Source organism: Epinephelus moara, chromosome 14 (assembly GCF_006386435.1).
Source record: "Epinephelus moara isolate mb chromosome 14, YSFRI_EMoa_1.0, whole genome shotgun sequence".
NCBI lineage: Eukaryota > Metazoa > Chordata > Actinopteri > Perciformes > Serranidae > Epinephelus > Epinephelus moara.
In genome coordinates, this window is record NC_065519.1 from 33,623,240 (window position 1) to 33,633,551 (window position 10,312).

A 10,312-nucleotide genomic window follows, 5' to 3' on the forward strand; every position below is an offset into this window, starting at 1 on the left:
CAGGAGCCCGGAGCGCACATTACGGCTAAGGAGGGTATAGCTGGGGCGTGTGGTCACATATTAATAATGAACTAGGGCAGGAGAATGACTAAAATATCAGCAGCGGTGTCATTGTCCCAGTCGAGCTGTACTCAAAAATAGAGGCCTCATGATAGGTGATCTGATCAGAGGTGATATTTGTTGCAGTTAGCACTGTGGGGATTTACAGTAGCTGCTGCTGTTACATGGAGGGATTAAAGTTAAACAGTGGAATATGCTTGTGTGATTTGGGGTTCCCCTTAATTTTCAAGTCAAAAGCACCAAAATTGAAACACATTAGGCCACAGATAATTAAGTCTTTCCCCAGGGACACTTATAAAGAAAGATTTCTGTTATTTACACTGAATTCATAAGATGATGATGATGGTAGCTGCTCAATCATCAGATTCTTTTTTGTGTAAATTCTAGGGAGTAAAATAGTGCGATTTTTAAAAAAAATGTGTCACCACACCCCAGTGAACCACTGTCCTAGATCACCGAAATAACAAGCAACCACAAACAAGGAGTGTCAGAGTGTTATATGAGCTAATAGGTTTATATTTCTGTGACCTCAAAAAAGCAATCTAAAAAATGATTTAAAAAAAAAAAATAGGATGAAACAACAAAAAATGTAAAGAGACACATAGCAGTAAGTTTTATGTAGATTTGATTTATAGAAATAATGTTAGAAACACTTTCTCAGGGCAGATGATTCATATAGGCCTACAGATTTCTGTATTTGAATCATTTTACATTTTTTCTGCCTTTCACTATGAGTGCTGCAGCAACACATCACCACTTAAGTGAGGTTTGTGGCCAGGTTGATCCTACATAAACAGCTATTGTGCAAATAAGCTCTAACATCCCAGCATTATTTGAACATTTCTGTAATTAGGAAGTGTGTTTTTTAGCTTTTTTAAATCTTCCCCCTGCATCTCTCTATCTGGCTCTGATTTAGTGTGATGGGGGGGAATTAAGGGAAAATGTGAAGCCACTCTGATGACTCCTCACGCCACTTAACTGCACTTAATTTATTCTCATGCGAGTAAACAACTTAAAAACCGCCACACGCACGCAGAGGCGCGCGCACACGAAAATAAGTTGGGTTATTATTAAAATGAAACATCGGATGATTGGAGGCATTTTAAAATGCGCCTCAACGAAAATCTACATAACTTAACTAACTCAGTATTTCTTTAACTGCCAATTTCCTGTTTCATAAATTATTTTAAAACACGTTATTTTATTATGTGTCAATGGACAATTCAATTATTTTAAATCAAAGCTGGCATGAATTTTGAAATTAATTTCTGCCTCAGATGTATCGCAAAATCTATCACAGTGATGTTTATTATCCTACTCAATAATCAACTCTGTCAGTGCTCACTAGACCCAACAAGTTAACTGTTATACGGTGTTTTCACCGATGTTTGTGCATCTGCTTATGCGTTTCCAGTAAACGACACAAAAAATGCACTAATAAATTCTCTAAATATTGCATTCAGAAACGGGAATATTCACTCCAATCCATCAGGGGTCTTCAGTGCGTGGTTATTAAACGAATAAATATCAGTGCTTTTAGAATAATTTTATTTTACAACAATAATAAAGATTGTTGTTATTGAGGCAAACACCTAAATGTAGATGCCAAAAAATGTGACAGGTGCGTTTTTCACCCTGCGTAAATACTTCACAAATGGAGTTCGCTTATCTGATGTGGCTTAGATTAATTCACATTTCCGACTATCTCAGAGCACAGATAAAAGTTTCCCTCTCTCCTCTCATGTGAAATGTCTGCCTCAGACTGTCTGAGCTGACAGCGATTGAAAAGGCAAATGCGCCAACTAGTGTCAGAAAGCAGCATGGCGCAGGGCTCTGCAGGGTGTGCCGTCATTTGATGGAACCCTCAGCATTTAAGGTTTCTAATGAATTCAGCCTCTGGCACACACACACACGCACACTCTTATTACTCTGTTGTGTCTTTTGATGTGGAAGACAAACATTTGCCTGTTTGCTATAATCTTACTTATTAATTCAATTCAGTCAATTAAAGTGATACGGATCTGTCTGCCACCCATAATTTCACTTTATGAAAATGTTATTTACCTGGAGAGGAGATGCGAAGCCGCCAGATATAATAGCTGTTCAAAATGAATAAAAGAGAGTAAACCCACAGGCCTCTGCAGTCTGAATCCTTCTATAGATAAATTATAAACAACTAAAGTAAAAATAGGTCAGAGGCGGTGTGACAAACCAGTGATGAGGATAAAGGTGCAGATATTCCAGTCTCCTTATTATCTCATCAATTAAACTGTCTCACTGTAAGACCCAACAACACAGAGGCTGCTTTGCGCTAAACTAGAGTCAATTATTTTATAGGCCTACCCATCACATTCAATATCTTACAGATTTATAGAGTTTCTTCATCTCATGCCAACACTGATTATGTTACTGGCTGTAATTTAAAAAAGCCCAAATAATTCATTTTTCATGCATTTATGTAAAAACCACATGTCCCTTCTTTTAACTCATACTGTATCCTAATTTCTCCCTGCTTCGCGTTAACGTCTGACTACAAGCTGTATAAAAAAACACAAGCAGAGAGAAAGGCACAGATATGTATCAATAATTCAGCTCGTGTGTGTGACAACAGTGCAGGGCTGAAGAAAGAGCACCGGAGAGTTTGATTGGTCTGGTGAAAGCCCAACCCAGCAGATTCATTGGTGGAAATCATCTCCACACTCCCAACCACTAAACACTAAAATGACTCGGGTAAAATAATATCGCGGCACTCTGCACTGCGTTCAGCCTCACGGCTCCTTCTCGCGCCCTGTAACCCTGCGCTAAAGGATAACTTTAAAGGAAATTCGGCTGGAGCGACGGAACTCTTCCTCTTATCCCAGAAGTGTCTTTTGTGTGGACAGATCCGCCAAGGATAAAGTTGCAAGAACTTTTACGCAAGAAAAGGACACTGATGAAGCACAGTAGTTTGACTGTAGATAATCGGGTTTGAGAGTTTTAGTTTTACGCGGAGTTTGGTGAGATCTGAAGAGGCGGCTGGCTGTTTAGTCGAGATCATTTTAAACTTACAGAAAGCCAGTCAGCTGGACTGTTTAACTCTTTGCATCACGGCTGGATTACCCGATTACTGCCAACTGATTTTCACTGATCGGCCATAATTTATTTAGAAGATTCATTGACTGATTTCAAAGTGAGAGCTCAAGTAGTTTGTGGTGTTGATATATCGTATACACGCGCCTGAAACTGTCCATCAAGTGTGCGACAGATAAGAGCGCCGATACAAGACGCAAGTTCAGCACTGTGAGAGACTTTGGGAGACTTTGTTTGTGCGTTTTTGCTGAAGTTAGAGAAAACCAGAGCAACCCTGATGTTCGTCAGGCTGACACATCCTGTGCGGATGATCTAGCACGCAGTCATCACAGTTTGTTGTTTCTGTTAAGGTAGTGAGGCTGTCAGACTTGTGCGCTCTCGCCTCCATCCTTTGCGCTTCCACAGTGGACTCCTGACACCGCCAGCGTCTGGAGGGAAAGAAATAAAAAGAACTGTTTTTCTCCTCCAAAAGAGTCCAGCTCTTCTGATACAACCAGGCCAGGTGGCACTGACCCAAACTGTTGTGATGCATATTCCCGTAGAGCCGCCCACCACCAGACGGTTCACGCCGCCCTCCACGTCCTTCCCCTGCAGTAAGCTTGGAGACGGCAACGGGGCCATGGCCACCCCGGGGCCCCTCAGGTCAAGACCGGACACCAGGAACGTGGTTGATGTCCTGGCGGACCACGCCGGCGAGCTGGTCAGGACCGACAGCCCCAACTTCCTCTGCTCAGTCCTCCCGTCTCACTGGAGGTGCAACAAGACGCTCCCCGTGGCTTTCAAGGCAAGACACAATGGCCTCTCATTTTACTTAATTATATTTTTATTTAAATGACGCACACTGTGATATTCTAACTGTGGGATGTGCATGAGTCTGTTTAAAATAATTTAAAACCCACTACATATATTTTAAGGGGGGAATTTAATTGCATTAATTCCTATAAATAAGAGTGGGCTCTGGAAGTTGTGCTTTTTGGTTTCTGCATTTTGCATTTGTATATCAAAATATTAAATAAGCTATGCTTTTATTGGTTTCAAACAGCACCTTCCAGATTAATAACACTTTAAATCGGGCCAGAAAATATTGCAGATGGGAGGTCTGAAATTACAAGACGTCTGAATAAATATATCTGAGCTCATTTTTATTATTATATTTTTCTGTAATATATATGTAGATGCTTTATTAGGGAATATTTGTGGCTTGTGTCAATCCTAAATCTTGCATTGTGTAAATCATGTATTTGGATCAGATCCGATGAGAACACAAGTAAAATAAATAGCAATAATAGAGTAGATAATGATAATATAATAGATTTAAATGTCTTAGTCTACCCTGAAGGGTGTCTGCTTAATGAAACCTCCCAGCTTTATGATTTATGTCGTGTTTTATTGCTGACATGCTGCTGAAACTGGGAAGATATTCCTGCTTATTATTATTATTATTACGGGAGTCGGATGCGGTTTTACGCGCGCTGTGTACATTTGGTATGGTGACCCAGAGTGACCGCCCGCTTTCTCATGCGCAGGTCGTGGCTCTCGGTGATGTCCCCGACGGGACTCTGGTCACCGTGATGGCCGGGAACGACGAGAACTACTCGGCCGAGCTGAGGAACGCCTCCGCCGTGATGAAGAACCAGGTGGCCCGTTTTAACGACCTGCGCTTCGTGGGCAGGAGCGGACGAGGTGAGCTGAAACTCTTTCTCTCTCTCTCTCTCTCTCTCTCTCTCTCTCTCTCTCTCTCTCTCTCTCCCTCTCTCTCTCTCTCTCTCACACACACACACACACACACACACACACACACACACACACACACACACACACAGTGAGAGAACTGCTTGTAATGCCATTTGCAGCAGCATTTGGAAACGCGCTTATAATATAATGGATCATATTTCTGCGTCTAAGTGGAGAGCGACTGACAACTGAGCATATGATTATTTTTTTTACTGAATGTGAAAAATATTAAACGTCTAGGTCACCAGATATGTTGCACAGACGCACACATCGGAAACGCTTACTCCTTAAAATACAGCTTTTGAAATATTTGTCTGATCTCTGTTGTCTATTACAAAGATTAAAAAGCGCGGATCTGGAATCACTTACGGCGAGTGCCCACACTTTGCCAACTGACGTCCATGGGTGTCATCCGAAACATCTGGCCTGCGTCACTGTGAACAGTCGATGTGACTGTAATTTTCTTAATCCTGGGGAACACAAATAATTATCCACGTGGTGTACAGTAAATCTGAGGGATGGATGAAAAACCACCTCGCCATTCAAGTCCTGGGGCGATTTGTCAAACAACCCGCGCCACCAAAAAGCTCACAGCCTAATACGGAGTATTTATCGTGACTGTTGTGTTTAATTGCTGTAATTATAAAAAAAAAAAATCACACGTCAACAGGCCTGTTTGCAGCACATGATGCTGTGGTTGTAGGCCTGCAACATTATTGTGCTATGTAGGCCTATTGATTAAATCAAAACCTCTAAATTTGTAGGCATGATTAATAAAATGCCCTGAAATAAAAAATAATTTAAAAAGCATGATTGTTTACAAAAAATCTTCAGCTAAAGGAGGAATTTCCCTAAGTCCCCGCGGAGCCTCTTCTGGCCTTTCATATGTCATTTTAATGTTAAAATAACCGTGATTTAATGAATGGGAAATCTAATCTCCAAATTTAAAAAGTAGCACAGATACCTCTCATTTCTGCAGCCAATTACCCCACCCGAGGATTCTTCTTTTTCTTCTTTCCTCCCACGCAGTCTCTCTTTAACAAGGGCTGCTTTTCTCAAAGCCGCTGCCGAGCACCGGACCCGCTGCATGCTACAGCCTCCCTCCCTCTGCACGGACTTTGATGCAGATGGGAGCAAGATCCTGCCTTGTTGAACAATAAACTATCGCTGTAAACCCTTTTCGGACAATCTGGAACACATCCTCTCAATAATCGAAATCATACCCGCAGTCAGGCCATCAAAAGAGGTGGTCCCTGCCTCTTTTTGTATTCTCTTTAATTCAAAGGCTGCAGCGGGACAAAAGCCGGTGATGATTTGACGCTGAACAAGCGAGGTATTGTTGCAAACAGCAAGAAACAATGCTTCACAGATAATTGGAAAGGGCCGTTTATAAAGTGAAATGACAAGTCTTCCATAAATCTCATGTTGCTGTGCTACAGGAAAGAGCTTCACTCTGACCATCACCGTGTTCACCGGACCGCCACAAGTGGCCACCTACCACCGCGCCATCAAAGTCACCGTGGATGGACCCCGAGAGCCACGCAGTGAGTACACGCACGCATACACACACGCACATACCCACCAACGCTACAACTGTTGTTGCTATAATGCATTGTGGTGTGATGTGAATGTTGCAGAGCCACCCAGTTAGAAGCAGCTATTCCTGGTTCTGAAAGTGGGGGGGGTGTCGGTATCTCTGCAGGCTAAAAGAACTGCATGAGTCATATGCAGATGATATATGAAAATCTAACACTGTGAGTGTGTGTGTGTGTGTACCAAATACTCATCAAATTGAGGAGGTAAAAATCTGTTCACACGATCACATGTGCCAGAATTTGGTTTCCACTAGATATATTTTGGGGTTAAGACTTGGTTTTGGGGTTAAGATTAGAATTAAGACTAGGTAAAGGTTGGGGTTAGGTGTGTAGCGGTTATGGTAAGCCTCCAGAGAATGAATGTAGGGCAGCACATTGTCCTTACAAGCATAGTAATGCAGGTTTGTGTGTATGTAAGCGTGTGTGTTTGTGTGTGCAGCAGTGGCACAGGGACGGGCCCAGTCAGAGGAAACTGTAAAGCATATTAAGGCATAACCCAAGACCACTAAGAGGAGCTGAGTGAGTCTCCAAGCCACAGGTGGCTCAGCTCAATCGACCCTCCTCCCTCCTTCTCCTCCTTCTCCTCCTCCTCCTCCTCCTCCTCCTCCTCCTCCTCACCCCTACCTTCCCCAGTGCTGGTCAGAGGGGTCGTACCTGACCGACCACATAAGTGGCTCGTTGATTTAACACAGGGCAGACTCCGGCCACTGTTAGCCCTGGCAGGGAAGCCCGGCGTGCTAAAGCTGTTAGCGCCACCATTCAGCCGCAGCTACATTCTCATGTGGTTTAATGCTGCTGGTGTGAGGGATGGTGGAGAGAGTAGTGTTACTTACATGAGTCAGGGGCTGAGGGCTGGTGGCCTGTGTGCATAGAGGAGATGGGTTTCATGATCTACCTATGGAGGGATCGTGTTTATAATGGTTGTAGAGTGCAGGGTTTTAGAATATCTGGGACAGGGGGGATTTAGCCCAGTCAAAACAGACCACAGCAGGGGAGGAGAGAGTGGTAGCAAGTGCCACATGAGGGGGGATATAGGCTGGCAGAGAGGGAGCTGAGGGGCACAGAGAGAGGGGCATCAACCCCCCTCTCACCCCACCTGCCAGACTGGACGCTATTTGCAGAGGCATTAAAGAGAACAGTGAGTGCAAAGGAGGGAGATAATTATAAACACTGTGTGTGTGTGTGTGTGTGTGTGTGTGTGTGTGTGTGTGGATGGTATCAATTTGTCTTTTGTTAAAAAATAAAAAACGTGTGTGTCTGCATAAATGCATTCTCACGTTCATCTGTGAGTGCCTCAGCTTGAAATAACTGTGTACATTAAGGCTGTCTCCATGTCTGTCTGTCAACATGTTACAGCTCCAGCTGAGGCGTCAGAGTGGCCGTGCTACTTTTACACTGGCGCTGGGTGCTATAAAGTGACACTGTTTAATATAGGGCAGGAGGAATTTAGGGCTCCATTAAACTCTGTTACTTGGTGCTGAATGGGAATTCATAGAATGACAGAAAATAAACTCATGCAAAGGCTAATTTAAAAAAAAAAAAAAAAAAAAAATCATCCGCTTACAATTTCAACATGTACTAACTAGACGCTCCTTCAGCTGAACCCCCTGGAACAAGGGATCATTTGATTTGTGTAAACGTTAAGATGGCAGAAATACTGAGTCAAAGCTTATCTGAAATATGAATAATACATCCAGTTACTCTGCAGCAAAAACAGATCCAGCGACAACCAGGAAATTCAAACAGGGGATCACAGTTAATAAGCATTTTGAAATGCAGCACATTTATATTGTTCATTATGTTGGTTTGAGGGGGATGTCAGATTTGAAGCTGAGATGAGTTTTCACTCCATTTCCGTTTATTGAAAGACTCGTAGCCTCAAAATAGAGATCGCTCGTGAGATGAAATAAAGGACCTCTCATATTTAAACAAGAAGCACATTCTAAGAGTATATCAGTCATGTCCCAACACAGTCAAAGCACAGGAACACACACTTTCATTCAGACATTATTAGGCCCATAAAAATAATCAGATTCTTCTCTAACCACAAGGCACTACATTATATCGGCAGTACAACATCTAGAGCCAAAACAGAGAGGCTCTTTTGCCAACACATAAAACTAACAGCATTTTTTCATTACAAATCTCATCCTCACTGCTTTAATCCTAGTTTTTTTCTTTAGATTTTCCTCAGCAATGCCGTCCAATGTTGCCTGTGCACTCTCAGTTTTATCATTCATCGAGTGCAGACAGCCTGAAGCCAGACTTGGCTACGCTGGGCTCACCTGTCCGCCGGCCTTACGGGCTGTTTGTGTAGGGCCTGCATTTGCATGCTTGCCAGCCGAGCTGCGGCAGGAGTTGGCACACAGGGAGGAGGTTTTATTAATGTTTACTGATCCAGTCAGGAGAACCTGATGGACAGGACTGCAGCGGCAGTGGCGGCTTGCCTGTGGCAATGTAACAAAGGACACCAGGCCTTCTGAAAACACTTGAGCCGTACGGTAGACACACATATGGGCACAAATGTGGATACTAATGTATTTTCACATGCCCACACACACACACACACAAACACACACACACACACATGTAAATTGATATAAACATACACAGTGTTCTGTTCCTGAACAGAAAGTAGCTAAATGTTCAGCTAAGTATTTTTGTCTCCCTTGCTGCTGATTTCCTCATCACACATCCGGCATTCGTCATCATATCCCCCTCCACCGCCACCCCCTGATGTATCTGTCATACTATATTATCAAACTTCTGCTGAGGCCAAACTGGAAGCACAACTGTTGCAACTGAAAATTTTCCCTCCACTTCTGTCTAAGCAGCAGCTTTAACAAGTATGCCACATCTAACAACAAGAGAGAGAACTCTGATGTGAAGAGACTGAAAAAGTAAAGCAGATGACTTAAGTGTCAAGACCTTCCCTGTTTGTCGCTGCTATCAGATGCCTCCTCATCACTGCACACCCACTTGATGCACCGTGCAGGGTTATTCTCACCTATTAATCCCACCACTATATTTTTGGTGCCGTTCTCACTCCCTCACTTATATATGACATCAGCCGCTGCCTATTTACCCACGCAATGGTGGGGAGGGGCTGTTTGTATTTCTGTATCTCTCGACCTGAAATGAATCCGTCCCCGGGAAAGAAAAGATGAACTCATCGCAGGTCAGGCTTGGCTAGAGAGATCAAAAAAGGGTCGGAAATATTTTGAGCTTGTGAAATGATGTTCAGAAATAATCTGCACAGTGCGGGGGTGTGTGTCTCCTTTTTAGAGCCTAAAAAAATAATTAGCACTGAGTTATTTGAATGTGTGAACAAAGTTTTTAAATGTGTAAGAAACTATATGTACAAATATAGGGATGTCATTTACAGATATGTAGCTGTTAAGACAAACAAAATAATTAAGTGGGCGTAAAAGAAACTCTGTTCATGAATGATTTCGAAACTGAGGTAAGAAAAAACTGTCATTTTGGTGCATTTCTGGGGACAGACTCAAAACTGCTATCTGTGTGTGAAAATCAACACTCAAAGCTCAAGTCTGTGTGTGACGCTGAAGTTACAAGGAACAATTTTACAGTTTAATCTGACTGAACAATCAGCAAGCAATCTTTTAACCCAGTTAGAATGAAGTCAAACTGCCATGGCAAATCAGTAAATACTTCTGGTTGGTTTTTATTATTTATTAAAAAAAATTTCCTGAACATTAAAATATTTGAGACCTTTTTTGTTTGCACCCCCAGCTCTGAGGGCTTAGAAGGTAAAAGAAACAGTAAGGAGAGACATTTGTTAGCTGAATGTTAAGGATGTGGAAGCCTGTTGTATGCTGCCTCATTGAGGTCAG

General features: G+C 42.6%; 1 protein-coding gene across 2 annotated transcripts in view; it reads left to right on the forward strand.

The window, feature by feature from the left end:
• Window positions 1–2,813: 2,813 nt before the first annotated feature.
• runx3 (RUNX family transcription factor 3) overlaps window positions 2,814–10,312 on the forward strand; it is a 31,930-nt gene continuing 24,431 nt past the window's right edge. Inside the window, exons 1-3 of one of the 2 annotated variants that reach the window (XM_050061837.1) lie at window positions 2,814–3,913; window positions 4,656–4,812; window positions 6,303–6,407. In XM_050061837.1, the coding sequence (XP_049917794.1) occupies window positions 3,656–3,913; window positions 4,656–4,812; window positions 6,303–6,407 (520 nt within the window). In that variant the 5' untranslated portion in view covers window positions 2,814–3,655. The remainder of the gene's footprint in view (window positions 3,914–4,655; window positions 4,813–6,302; window positions 6,408–10,312) is intronic. The other variant, XM_050061836.1, reaches the window with a different exon arrangement.